This window comes from Gadus morhua, chromosome 17 (genome assembly GCF_902167405.1).
Source record: "Gadus morhua chromosome 17, gadMor3.0, whole genome shotgun sequence".
Classification (NCBI taxonomy): Eukaryota; Metazoa; Chordata; class Actinopteri; order Gadiformes; family Gadidae; genus Gadus; species Gadus morhua.
This window is the reverse complement of record NC_044064.1, coordinates 10,526,991-10,542,173: the sequence shown is the minus strand read 5'-3', so window position 1 is coordinate 10,542,173 and position 15,183 is coordinate 10,526,991. Positions and strand designations below refer to the sequence as shown.

The 15,183-nt window shown below is 43.4% G+C and overlaps 1 protein-coding gene across 2 annotated transcripts in view; it reads left to right on the top strand.

Annotated features, from left to right (window-relative positions):
* Positions 1-15,183, top strand: part of LOC115529623 (up-regulator of cell proliferation-like) — a 60,033-nt gene that overhangs the window by 1,204 nt on the left and 43,646 nt on the right. For both annotated transcript variants that reach the window (XM_030338464.1, XM_030338463.1), the window contains exons 2-3: positions 10,970-11,027; positions 12,287-12,547. In XM_030338464.1, the coding sequence (XP_030194324.1) occupies positions 10,970-11,027; positions 12,287-12,547 (319 nt within the window). The remainder of the gene's footprint in view (positions 1-10,969; positions 11,028-12,286; positions 12,548-15,183) is intronic.

Here is a 15,183-nt window from a genome sequence, read left to right as displayed (position 1 = left end):
GACTGTGTACTTTAAAACACACAGACTAGTTAAAGACACAGTCATCGTTCTAGCTTATGCTTGCATAAACAAGCGGCATTATTTCATGAATTTTCTCTCAACGCCGATTTACCTCCGCAATAAAACTATATGGTCAACATTTGTAAAATGTGGTAAAAAATAATAAAAAAAAAAATATTTTTTTTACAGTGCACGCATGCCGCATCACAGACTATTTCGGAGGCTTAACCTGTAGACATCCTACAGAAAGTTGACCCCTGATCCCTAACTGATACTTAAAAAAATGGTAAACAGGTAAAAAATTATTAATTCGATAATTGGAATTCTTGCAGGCTACTTTCGGCGCAACTTCATGGCATGGAAGTGCTCCGCTGCTCGCGGAGCACTTGAAGTCCTTCAACCCCGGCCCAAGGCTCGATATGCGCATCAGCCTCGTCTTTTCCTCAGCTAGACGGTTTCTGATAGATGTTTTAATCCGGTTTTGGAGAGAAAAGCCTCGTTCCGCAGGAATACTGGACATGGGGATTGTTCTGGCGATTTTGGCCAGCTTTGCCCAGTCGGGAAAGATTTGTGCGTTCACATCAAACGTGACGGGGCGGCAAGATCCAATACAAAGTGAACGTAGAGAAATTTTTCGTGAGAGAAAACCTGAGACAAGTTTTGATTTGTCGCGCCACACTTTCGCCGTGCACAGGCGAGCGCATTCACAAGGATTTGTGCTGCGACAAATTCGCTCGAGTTGAAAGATTTCAACTTTGAAGCGAATTTTGCGTGATGACAGCCAATCAGCGTTCAATAGCGTGGCCACTGAGTGACATGTGTATGCATGTGCGGGTGCACAGCGCGCGTTCATGAATGCACGTTCGTGTTTGCCTCCCTGGTGAGCTCGGCCAGGAACCCCTACTGGTTTTCATATGCTACGGATTAATTCATACATAAATGCGAATTTCTTTCTTTTTTTTCTCAGACATGTGGGCCGTTTACATTTTATTACACCGGCCGTGCGTGCAATTGGCCAATGTCCGGCTATAGCCGGCTAACGTGAACACTGCATTGGTGAATTATTTAAAAAATGGCAATTGTCAGAACTCAAATATTTATTGAACTAAACTATTTCGGCAACAAAAAAAGCAACAGACTTTCAGAAGCTTTTTCAAAATAGGGATAATTGTGTTGTGTTTAACGTTTAGCCGACTGCGGGTAGAACGTAGGTTGCGTTCTAACGTGACGCCCATTTAGGCCCCGTCCACACGAAGCCGATTTCATGGCGAAACCGCAAAGGTCTTGTACGGTTCGGTCTTCCGTCCACACGAAGCCGGCAAATCCGCTGACCGAAACCGCAAACTTCTGAAACACCCCTCGGAGGTGGTTTCAAATCTATCCGGTTTCGTTTTGGTTTCGTGTGGACGCCTGAAACCGACTGAAACCGCAAACCATGACGTCATCGCCCCACCCCTCGACCTCCTAGCCAATGGCTCTTAAGCCCGCGGAGTCTCAGAAATCACAACAAAAAAGATGATGGCGGACTACAAGCTTGTAATCGTTCTGCAGCATATCATGTCCCTTGTTGGGTTGCTAAGCCATTATTTATTGAGAATCTAGTTCGCCATCGTAGAAGAGCTGTTTGTGTTGTTAGTGGTTCGGGGGGCAGCCTTTATGCGCATGCTCGCCTCTTCTTCTTCTGGATTTGTGTACCAGAAGCAGCGCCCCTTATGGGCCTGGAATGTTTACTACAGCGTTTCTACAGATCTATCCGGTTTCGCTTGGCTTCGTCTTTACGGAGATACTTCGAAACCGGATAGATCGAAACCGTAACGGTTTCGCCCGTTTCGGCTTCGTGTGGACGGGGCCTAAGGGTCTGTTTCTTGACCTGACTGAAATGTTTGGTGTATTTATTTTACTTTTCAACTGAAATACATACATGTTGTCCACATAACCAAGTTATACTGGTTAACACTTCCAAACTGGAATCGTGTATTGAAATGTCTCGTATGGTAAGCCATTGGGGACAAAAGCGTCTGGGAAAATACACCTCAACAAGGCATAATGGTATGGAAGACCATTAGCGCAAATAACGTCTTAGAAAAGTTAATGACCAAATTTTGCGTGGTAATATTTGGAAAATGTGCATGTTTAACGTGCGTTTTCTGGATGGTGCCATTTATAATTCTTACATAATCGTGATGAGTTTCTGTCAATGATGTAAAACAACAATGAAAGGGAGCACGTTGTGTAGGGCTGGGCAGTATATCGATATTTGAAAAATATCGATATATAGTTTATTACATAGTTAATTAGCGTTGAAATTACAGCGCATTTGCTCCATAAAAAGCCGTTCCAAGTCGCGCCTGCCGCCTGCTATTTCCTCACTATGCTTCAGAGTAGTGATGGGAATTTCGACTCTATTCAGGGAGCCGGATCATTTGGATCAGCTCAACAACAAGATTGGGCTCTTTCGGCTTCCAAACGGCTCTTCATAATACCACTCATACCTTTTATAATTCAGCCAAATGTAGCCCGTTCTGACTTATGATTCGTATATTTGTAGGCCTACACATCTCTTAAATTATTCATTACATCCTATAAGAATTCAAAAGTAAAAATTACATTTACAACGCACATTCCCGCCCCCCTAGTGTCTATCCACTAGGGGTGGGAAAAATAATCGATTCTTCGATGCATCGCGATTCTCGCTAGAACGATTCTGTCTGGATGCAGATAAATTAATAATCTGAATAAAAAATAAAAATAAAATTAGAAAAAAATGTTTGTTTTTTATTTTATTTTTTTTGCCTGCTGCAACATTCTGTCCGCCAGAGAGGGATAATTTTTGTCATTTTAAAATCATTGAATTTATCTTCAGTGTGTATTGGCCAATCTGATTTGTCTTGACACGATTGCGATTCAGCCTACGCATAGCATGCGTGCAAACTCACAGCCAGACACAAGAACTCCTTCTAATTCAAGAGCAGCTTTTCCTTTAATGACATAGAAAAGAATGATTAGAAAGAAAATAAAACTGAAACCTATTTTTTGCATGCTTCCATATAGTGTTATAATGCAAGCTGCATTGATTATTGCATTGTTCATAGAAAGTCATATTTGTGACAAAGCTTTCTCTCTTATGGACTATTTGTTAAGTTAATTCATCTGTTGATGTCTTTAAAGATCATCACAAAAGTAGGAAGTGATTAGCAAACTCTGAGTAGCAAACCCAGATGTATAGATATTTTTTTGAAAATCACGCATGGAAATGTAGCCTACATAAAAAAAATGGTTGCATCGAGATGCATCGATAATCGCTTCAGAATCGAATCGTTGACCTCATAATCGGAATCGAATCGTGAGGTGCCAAGAGATTCCCACCCCTACTATCCACACTTTATTGGTTGCATGCATACACGTGACAGTCAGTCACTGCATACACACATAGTGTTTCCCATACATAGACCATTGTGTGGAGCAGCGCCACAGAATCAACATCGAGCGCCACAAATTGATTCTGTCTTTTTTATTTTTTTTTAATAACGCGATTTGGAAATCTAAAAATCGTTTCGTCCATTCATCTCCGCATAGCACTCGTTCTCCCTGTCATTCTCGTACACACACACACACACACACACACACACACACACACACACACACACACACACACACACACACACACACACACACACACACACACACACACACACACACACACACACACAAACACACGGAGCGAGAGCGACGATGCTAACACATGAACCCACCGATGTCACCCGTCGCTTAGCAACCGGACACGCTGGGGTTGATAAGTTACCGGACTACTGTAACTACTACGGAGTGATAATAACAAAGACGTGAATCAGGCAATAAATCCAATTTCCTTGACAGCGGTAAAGTTCGGTGTGCATTAAAGTACAGACGGAGTGGACCAATTGCGAACTACTGCAGCTGCTCCAAGTTAAACCCCAAACTAATCGGAATAAGTATTTATAGCGGACTACACCACCTATTCTATTCCTCATATAATTCTATTCCGAACCGATTGAGGCGTATATATATGATACTTTTCTATTCCGATTGAGCTGTTCTTCCACATCTATGCGAATCAGATGTGTCCGCATGTAAACGTGGAGTTACATGCACACTCACTGACGGCTGATTCGCCCGCTCCTCCTGTCCACGCGCAATGCTCGAGATAAATGGAAAAATATATTTGGCACAGAGAAGACGGTCTACGACATTTGCAGTTTACCAAAGGTTAGTATGACATACTGTGGTCTAACACATCTGCCCAATTTTTTTGTTAACTCAGAAAAGGCATTAGCTTTATGAACTCAACGTTATTGATATTGAACATCCTCCACCCGTCATCATAGACAACGTCGTTGGTAACGCAACGAACACTGCGATTAAGATGAAATGCGGTTATAGTTTAGATAGGCCTATACGGGGGCCATATCAAAAAGAATAGATAACATTTATCACATTCTATTCTTAATATTATTTTATTCTGACTCTGAATGTTTGTTGCTTTAATCCAGCTGAGTATTGAAAAGTTTTTTCTGCACCAAAAAAGGCCTCGTCCAGACGAGACGGAGCAGCTTGAGGAGGTAGTTAGCTTAGTCTGAAATTAAGTTGAACAGTCAAAGGGCTGTGGCTGGTAAATGTTTATTAAATATATAATACATTTATTTCGAATGTTCCTAGGCATCGAACAGTGCTGAACAACCCAGTGCTTCTCAGGGGCCGGGCTGTTCAGGAGAGATACTGATTAATATAGGCCAGGAGGACAGCAGACAAAATGTTGCTGAAACAACAGGTGAGGTGGAAACAGATTAGTGTAGATTTTAACTTTAAAAAAATAAGAGTAGGGAAAGTAATTTCGATCCTTCTGTTCCTGGTAGAGAAAATGTGCTGATCTGTTCATTGTAGGTCATCCAACCCTACATTACTGGCCTGGAGAAAGAACTGAAAAGGAGGTTCCAGGAGCTGGACATCCTAGGAGCCTTCCATGTCCTTAGACCTCAGTCGGCTGCCCTCCCTGACAATATGTGCATTGCATTCATTATTTTAGTTAGTTGCCTTGTTGTACCTAGTAGTATATTGTTGCTATTTATTTTTCCTAAAGAAGTTAAATATTGGTTCAGGTAGGTCTTGAGTTTATTTGTACTTGAAATAAAAACCTCCAGCTTTAGTTGTCTGTTGCAATTCATTCCTTGAATGTCACAGAATCAAAAGTTCAGGTAGAAACTAAACTCGTGCGCTAACGCCGCGTCGCCGTGCCGCCGTGCTGCGCCGCCCGCCCCCCCCCCCGCCCTCACAAAACACCTAAAGATGACTCTTTTGGTGTTGTTATGGTGGGGAGAGCATGGCCGTTCATTTGCCCAATATTCCACACCATCCCTGCTCAGTGCATCCAGCGCTGCAAGCGAGCGAGACTTCTCCAGTGCCAGATCTGATATTCAGGAGCGGAGGAGTTAACTATAACCATCCACAGTGGATGATTCTAAAGCACCTTAACACACAAAATTTGGTCAGACACCAGATAGTGTAATTCCCCGGCGTTCCATCTAATGTGTCTAATTTTCCTCCGGGTGCGGGTACTTGCACTACTGTCGGAACACTGGTTGGATGTGGATTTAAGTATTGCGGGTACGGACGGTTGTGGGATTGCAATATAAGACCAGTGCAGGACTCTGCTCTGCTTATCTTTCTCTATCCCACTCTGCCTCTGGCTCACACACTCTGCCCCGGCCCCACTCTTCCACTCACGTCACTTTTTTAAATCCCCTTCAGCCCGAAACATGGAATCCGTGGGAAACGCATTTCCCACATCTTGCTCTGACTGTTTTTGACTGACTCATTTTAAAGTGTTTAGCTACCCTGGCCTGCTACAACCAAATTTAGGATTGAGTTTGCAATCAGCAAGGCAGGATAACGAGCACAGCGACGCAGGCAGGCGGGAAATGAAAGCAATGCAGCCCTCCGAAATAGATCGAAGAGTTCGAGCGCGGCAACTGCAACTATGTTTTTGCGTCAACAAATATCGATATATATTATATGCTACACGTGAACTTCCTAAGATGGCGCAATTTGATTGGTTCGCTATCTCGGGATATTGGGTAATATGATTGAGATCTTAAACTCGGGATATTGTTTTCATGAGCATGACGGTCGTCTAATAAAAACAAATAAACAGCTTAAAAAAAACAAATAAATCCCGGCAAAAGTGTTATCCTATTTATTTTTGAAGTGTTCACGTGTAGTATATACGAAAACAATTATTCACTTCAGTCTCCGTGAATAGTGGGGAATCGTGGGGAATAGCTTTTTCCCACTATTCACGTCGCCTTCGGCGAATAATTGTTAAATATCTTATATCAACATTCTGCTTGAAAACATCGAGATTTGACTTTCGGTCCATATCGCCCAGCCCTAACGTTGTCCCTCAATTACTGATGTGGGCTTTAGGGATGGGCATGATTAATCGACGATCGACTAATTGATCGTTAAGAATTTCGTCAATTACGTATTTTTTTCATCGATTAAACTAATGCAGTGCGCAATTAAACATTTTACCACACGGGGGCAATATTTTAATTTGCGGCCCCTCCCCCGCAATAAACATCCCGCTTTGAACAGTGAACTCTTTACGCCTAGCAGCCAGGGATTCAAATTAACGACGTCCCGTCGTCCCGGGGACGTAATTAATTGTCATCGGGAGGATTTTTATTCTCTCTCGGGTCGACTTCGGGACGAAGAGAATTTTGCGGGCACTGACTTCATTTAATGGAAAGGGCTTCGTTCAATTGGTTGACGCGCTCGCGTTTGTGTTGTTCAGTGAAACAGCGGGTGTAAAATCCCCCGTTCGTCAGGCTTTCTTGGTTCACTGGAGAAGGCGGGGCTGCGCACGGAGTCAAAAAAAAAAGTGGGCCGGCCCACCGGGAGTCTTCCCGATCTCCAGCCTATGCTGCAGAGCGAATTTAAATCGCCGGCAGAACGGCCTGGGGGTCTAACACCGTAATTTATCTAAATTTAATTTATCTAAATTTCATATATATAGGCTACATAGCAGCTGCATTTCACATTAATTGCAATTATTACATGGGTCTTCTCAATGCCATGGAACGCTCCGTTCGCTTGCAATGGGACCTTCACAACTTCCGGCGGTGAATTATATTTGATAAGTCACCGTTGCTAAGTATAATCATGAGTATGATTGACCGCTGTCAAGGAAAACAACCGATTTTTCGCCTCTAATGAAGTCTCACTCCGGAAGTACCGGTAACTTGTCATCCCAGCGACTTCGGTTGCTAAGCGACGTCAACGTCTTTCGCGGACTATTTCTCTGCTGATCAACACTACGAATGCTGGTATCAAATAAATTGTAAAAAGACACACCATGTGAAGTTATTGTTTCGTTTTGGCAAGTAGCCGTGTAATAAGCGGGATATGTAGAGAACATCGCCGGTCATGATTGAAAATAAGCCCCTTCAGGGGGAAGCAAGTTCACCCTGTCGGGGCTTATTTTCCCCGATAATTACCGGCGTTCTATACACTATCCCTTTTTACATTCCTGCTGCTTCGGGTTTGCCTTTGTAGGTGCATTGAGAGGATGAGTGGGCGAATCCACTGTCAGTGCGTGTGCATGATACGCAGGTTTATCCAATAAGTGGTAGTGTACCCGCGCACCATTGGCACGTAGGCCTATGCGCGCTTGTCTCTCTGTGCGACTGTGAATGAGTGACAGGGAGAAAGATTGCTACGCGGGGTGTACGAACGGAACGATATTTATATTTCAAAATCGCTAAAACGTAAAAAAAAAAAAAGCAGAATCAATTTGTGGCGCTCGGTGTTGATTCTGTGGCGCTGCGTCACACATTGTTCTATGTACACGCACACACACACACACACACACACTGTGGTCACGTAGATAGACCACAGTTCTGCGAGGGTGTTGCTTGTCATCTGGAAATAAATATATTATTTCATCAACATAATGTATTGTGTTTTTATATATTATCAGTAGGCCTAAGTAACGACTCAAAATGTAAAAAATATTTATGGGAAAAGTTCGGGACGATTCGGGACGGTTCAAAATGTTTTTCGGGACGTTTCCGGGACGGTGGTGAAAAAAAGTTAATTTTAACCCCTGCTAGCAGCTATAAAAAGCTATAAAAACTACAAAATGACTGCAGGCTATGTGGAAAATGCGCCGACTTTGGCTCAGCCTGGCTCCGCCCTCTTCCGCGACGTAGCTAAGATGGCTGCCGTTGAGTACGAAAAGTGTACATCGCCACACACTTCGCAATTTGACCGTTTTCAGTAGACTTATTTTCGCCCGATCTGAATCGGAACGCCCTACGTACTCAAACTTAGGCTAGTAAGTACGGATAGTATGGATATTGGAACACGGCGATGTAATCATGAAGCGGACGAGGCTGCGGCGAAGTCTGGTGTGGGACCATTATTATTTAAAAAATGACTTATTGGGGAGCACTATAGGCCTACCACTCAAGGCGAGGTTAGCATCGAAGCAGAAATAAAGAACTTTCTGAGCCCCTGGATTGTGGAAAGTTGTTCCCCCGCCTTGCCAAGTTAGCACGGAGGTATTTGTGCATCACGGCAACGTCGGCCCCCTCAGAGCGGGTGTTTTCGGCGGCTGGACTGGTCACCAGAGGCTGCGGTCGCGTCTGTCCCCAGAGCATGTCAACATGCTCATCTTTCTGAACAAAAATCCGTAGACTGGTTGGTTAGGTTGTAACATGATTGTTTTTTTTATATGATTATGTTGTTTATGAGCATCGGCTTCGAGCTGCATGCTCCGTTGCTTAGAGCAGACAGAGTAGCGCATAACTATTGAACGGATCTGGTTTAACTGAGTTGTTCATCTAATAATAAAGATCCCAATTAGGAAAACACACTGCTTATGTATTTTCATTTCATTTTGAATATAGCATATAAATACTTAAGTAATATCACACGGGAGTGCGTTGTATCAGCACGGCTGTGATTGTGCCGAAGATAATGACAGCTGTGCTGATATTCACTACAACAGCACGACCTCGAGTGTGATATTGCTTTTATACAACAGTTCTACAAGCACCATTAATTGGTTAACATTTGTTGGTTTATTTAATTATTTATTTGGCACCACAAACATAAATGGATCCGCGACTGGGACTAGCTAGCAGAACGTAAACAGCGGAGTGATACATGTATAGTTAAAAGTCCCGGTGCTGTTATACTTGGTCAGAACAAAATTTTAAGGTAAAATATTAACGATTAATCGACTAATTGATCGTTAATTCTCCCGACGATCGACTAAGACAACTTAATCGAATGCCCATCCCTAGTGGGCATCTACACACATACTACGCAAACGGAAAGATACATCACTAGCTTGGAGCTGTAATGTTTCTAACACCCCTGTAAGATAGAACTGGAACAACCCGTTGGCTGTGGCAGACCAGTTGACCAGTAAGACTTTATTTACACTAATGCCCTTCAATACAAACACTACGTCTTAACACACAAAATTTGGTCTTGTTAAGCTTGAGCTTAACCAACAATTTTACTCATAGAGCTGTTTTCATCAATTTGTATATAACTGATATATTCTTTATTGTTCATTTTATACAAACACTCATACAACTGGACATTGAAGGGGACACATTATAAAAACAGCACTTTTCCTGGGATTTGGGGTGTTGTTATGGGTTGATGGTGCTCCCACACGCATACAAACTTTGAAATGAGTCCGTACATGATTTTTTGAGTGAGATACGCATTTCTGGAAGCAGCCCGCCTCCAGCTACCAAACGAGCGAGTCAGTTTCGGCGCCCCCTCCTACGTAGGAAGGGGGCACATTTGAATATTACCTCCCACTTCCCCACTCCCCTCCAATCAGAGCATCGCTAAGATTGTGTGAACCAGCGGACGAGCAGCTCCGGCGGGGGGAACTCTGCGCTAGCCCTGCAGCTAAGCTCCGGGAGTGCAATCCCTTTCTCTGGCGCCGAGCTCACCCCGCCGGAGCTGCCGCCGAAGGGAAGTCAGGAGGAGGAGACACATGGAGTAGCAAGGGATTGCACTCCCGGAGCTGAGCTGCTGGACTGCCGCCGAGCTACCCCAGCCGGAGCTGCTCGTCCGCTAGAGCTGCCACCTAGCTTTGGCGCCAGTTCAGCTCCCGTAGTACACCGCCCAAGCTGCCGGACTGCAGCCGGACGGCTTCGACTGCGGCCGGCAGCTCCGGCGCGGGGAGCTCGGAGGCAGTCCCGCAGTTCAGCTCCCGGAGTAAAATTCTTTTCTTCTCCATGTCGCGGTTCATGGACTTCAGAGAGTCAATGCCAAAGTTCCTTCCCACCAATTCTTCTCAACCATGGCCGAGATATCCCCCACGAGTCTTTACTTGTGGAAGTACCAGAGACGTCAGACAGTCTTTATTATTCATAATATCATCCGAGGCGCACATAGCTTTTGACCGTGATATTAGATAGATTATATAAATACCCGTATATAATATTATTATTATGTTATATTATATAATATAGATCTAGAGCTCCAGGAGTCAGCAAACGGCCACAACCCCTTCTCCTCCATGCTGTGGTTCAGTCTGACAGCTCATTGGTCAATGGGCAGCAGCTCATTTGCATCAACGCTACAGACACCAGAAACGGCGCATTCTGAAGGGACTGAAACAAAGGGGAATAGCGGTAGACAATATTTCTTTTCCTAAAAGCTATTTCCAGCAAACAGCTTCAAAAACATGTTTTCTGGAACTCAAATACTATGTTTACTTGTTGGGAAAACACCATATTATGTCTCCTTTTAAAAAAAAGTTAAACGAATATACAAATTTAAGATATATGTATGTTCCTGGCCCTAAAAGGTAGTCGGAGTCAGTTAATTTTTAATGTTCATACGCCACACAAAGTAATTGAACTGAATGGATTGTTTTTGTTCACTCTCGTTTAAATTGAAGGACATCCCTGATGATTCTGATTCTGTTTCCAGTATGGATCAACCCGAAAATCTCAACGGTAAGGTTAGAAGCACATAATATGCTATGATTCTCTCAAGTATATAGATACAAGCTTAGCTTTACGTTTTGTTTTACTGATAACAGGGGTTCCTTTCATCGACTCTCCCCTCTACTTTAAGCTACTGTTACATTCTTAGTTACTGACAATATAAGATAGCTACACACTAGTACTATTACCAGGGACCTTAACCACTTTCGTAAAATCCCGCCGGCGGGCCGGTTTTCGTTGCAACTCAATATGCTGGGTCAATTTTTGGCATCATAAGGTTGAGTGATATAGTCATGTCATACCCCGTTTAAAAAAGCATAGAATCTCAGGAATGCTATCTTAAAGGCAATTTAAGATAGCTACACACGCTCGTACAATTACTAGGTGCCTTAATAAACAACATTCATATTGTACATAAACAGAAATAATCCATATAAAATTACTTTTGCCTCAATAGAGGTTAATCATGCTGGCACTAACGGCAACATCGTTACTATTGGGTGGGCCCCAACCGAACAGCAAGTGGAATCTCATTATCATCTTGTCTCCTCGTGCAAAATCAAGTCACAGACTATCCAGATCACAGATCCCTGCAAAATAGACATCTGGGACCGTTGGCCTGGGACGCAATACACTTTTAGTGTCATTAGGATTACTGACTGAAAACATACAAATCAGGATCTATATCAGTCTGCAATGGTAAACGTGCCTCATAGCATGAGATCAATCCCCCTCTTAAAGGTTGGGTATGGGATTTGCGAAACGCCAGCTGATTTAGAAAATACACAATTCAAATGGGGCTACCCCCTCTCCTTCAACGCTGACTCTGACTCCACCCATTCCAAGTACATGGACGTGCAATCATGCGCAAGAGCGAGCCGTTAGCTAGCTTCAGTAGCTACCGCACGATAACAAACAGAATCTTGCTCTGGTTCCCGAGTACGTGCACGAAGGGGTCGCGCGGGGAGCGGGAGAGCAGTACGACCGTTTGATTGACGTACCTACTGTCCAATGCCACTCGGTGGGTCTGGAAATCATTGGCTGGAGTTTTTCGAGCCCTGCCCGTTCCACAGATGATTGACTTGTTTGATTTTCATGTCAGTACTTCTAACTCAGTGGCTGTAAGTGGGTTATGATAAGGATTTCAAGTAATTTTGCAGAAATGGCCAAAAAAGAGAATTCCATACCCAACCTTTAAGGTAAACACTGAATCAACCAGTAGGTAGCATGCTACATGAATATGCTTGTCTGTTTTTCATCTTTTACAGAGGCCATTCCTCCAGGAAATGTCAAGGTTTCCAATGTCAGCAGTAGTACGGTGTCTCTTACATGGGAAACAGCTGCTGGTGAGGTGGGGGGCTATGTTGTGACCTGTTTCTGTGATTCAGAGACACAGCAAGAGACGACAACTAAATTAGACAGGGTGACATTCTCCGATCTGAAGCCAGGGCTCAAGTATGACTTCCAAATTAAAACCAAGCTGAAAAGCGTAAGACTCAGCCAGCCTGCCTTGACATCTGCCCACACAGGTAAGCTATTTTTTTAAGCTACTAAAACCTTTTTATACAAGGTTCGTACTGATTATTTTGCTTATTGTTATCAGACTCTCCCCTCTCCTAAAAACTCCTATTCTATATAGAGTTGTTCCGATACTGTCAAATTATCTTCTTTTCTTTTTTTGTGCTTGCCCAATTTGAAATGGCCTGGATTAGACAGAGGACGCAGGACAGCTCAAATCCTTTTCCTTGTTTTTATTGAACATGCATTGTGAAACAAGCATTTCGAATTAGGATTGGGTTGAAAACCTATTGATACAAAACAAAAGAAATGTGTAATCAAACATTTAAATCAAATCCAAATAAATCAGTTAGATATTATCATAAACTTTATATAATTTTAACATAAAATTATATAATTACAATTTCTCTATATAGGTTCTCCCAATATATAATATTATAAAATATACACCATGAAAGACAATATCACCATCAATCACCAATTACATCTGTATTAATTAAACTATTTAATTAGTGGGTATATATCCACCACAAAGTGCGTTATCTAATAATTAATGTTCTTCCATACACCAAACATTTCAACCACGCACGCCTCCACCACACGTGCAAGACGTCACTAAGGACCTCTGCGCCGTCCAATACGCTGTCGCATGGAAAACATTACAAACGGGTAAAAGTGCCAGAAACCCGCACACTGTGCAAACTACACCTTGGTGCAAAAAATAAATGACCTACCAATGCGTGATCTCGCGTTCTCCCGTGCACAAACCCTTCATGGCCCGACCGTAAACCGCAGACCTTTATCACGTCAACCGTGCTCACTCACCTCACGTGCCGCAATCAGGCAAGAGCCGCCCGGCCTGATCACAAATGAAACTGGCCTCATACATAGTGAAACCCATCCGCTGTCCGCTGATATGTGTTCTAAAGCAGCGTTCCCCAACCTTTTTTGCGCCACGGACCGGTTTAATGTTAGACAACATTTTCACGGACCGGCGGATAAATACACAAAATAAAATAAAAACTGGTATTTTCTAAATATAATAATAAACGTGAATCAACTGTGTACTCCTATGCAACTTTATTAGCAGCGCCCTCGTAACATCGTGCAAACAACATAACATGAGTAAATAACTGCGGCTCTGCCCCCAACACTCTCTGGTCGCTATGGTAACGGTTAAACATGCCTTCAAAATAAGACACAACACAAAAACAAATATAAAGTGCATGAAAAATACAACTCACTATAGGCCTATTGCTAAATCGGTGGGAGCCCTGAGCTTGTTTCCCTGCAACGTGACGGTCCCATCAAGGAATAATGGGAGACAATGACACCCGAAGTGTGTTGCTTATGTCCAGCCTACTCCGATATTTTGTTTTGGTTGCCGTCACTGCAGAAAATCCTGCTTCACACAAATAGGATGTCGGAAATGGCAACAGGGTTTTCAGTGCTGTTTTGGCGATCTCAGGGTTTTCTGCTGTGACTTTAATCCAGAACACAGGCAGAGTGGTTGTTTCCAACATACTTTTAAGGCCGCCGTCATTTGCGATCTCCAGCAGCTGATCTTCTTCTTGCATCGACATGCTGGATTCCCCTGGTTTATTGACAAATGGGTTGCGGATCCATTCCTTGGCAGTTCGTGGGTCTTTTGTGGTTGGGAAGTAGCGCTCAAACTCATTTAAAAGCATAGACAGGTGATCGTGCACCAGCTGGGTGAATGAAGGCTCGGGCTCAGTCTCTTCCAAAATCCCTGCGAATGTTTGAAAACATGTCAAATATGCCTTTGTTCACGCGCCGTCCCCACAAATCCAGTTTGGCTTTTAATGCAGCTACTTTATCTGCCAACTGGAAGACAGTTGTCATTTTCCCCTGAAGTGACCGATTTAGTTCATTGAGCAGGTTGAATATGTCGCACAAGTAAGCGAGTTTTGCGACCCATTCCTCATCACTGAAATGTGCTGCCAGCAGTCACATTTTTTCTGAGAGAAATCTCTGCAGCGGCTCTCGTAATTCAAACACTCTGGCCAGCGATCTCCCTCGGGATAACCATCTTCTTTCTGTGTGTAAGAGAAGGTGTCTGTGCTCCGCGGCTATCTCCTCACAAAGCTGCTCGAATAGGCGCGAGTTAAGGGCGTGTGCTTTGATGTGGTTATAACTTTAACAACATCATTCAATACGCTGTTAAGTTCTGCAGGTATTTTTCGGCTAGCCAGCATTTCCCTGTGAATGACACAATGCGTAGACTCACATTCAGGTGCAACCTCCTTAATCCGAGTAGTTAAACCAGACAGCTGTCCGGTCATGGCAGCAGCTCCGTCTGTGCATATGCCGACACAAAAGGACCATTTCAGTTTTCCTGATATATAATCATCCAGCGACTTGAATAGTTCTGCGGCTGTGGTTTTGGTTGGCAGCGATAGTGAACATAACATATCCTCATGCACATCCTCCTGATAAAGATATCGCACATAAACAAGTAGTATTGCCTTGCTGTCAACATCTGTAGACTCGTCAGCCTGGAGTGCGTACCACGGTGATTTATTGATCCTCTCCAACAATTGTGTCTCAATGTCCTCTGCTATTTCCTGAATGCGCCGAGTGACAGTGCTAGCCGAAAGAGGCACCTGTGCTATCTTTTTAACCGCAT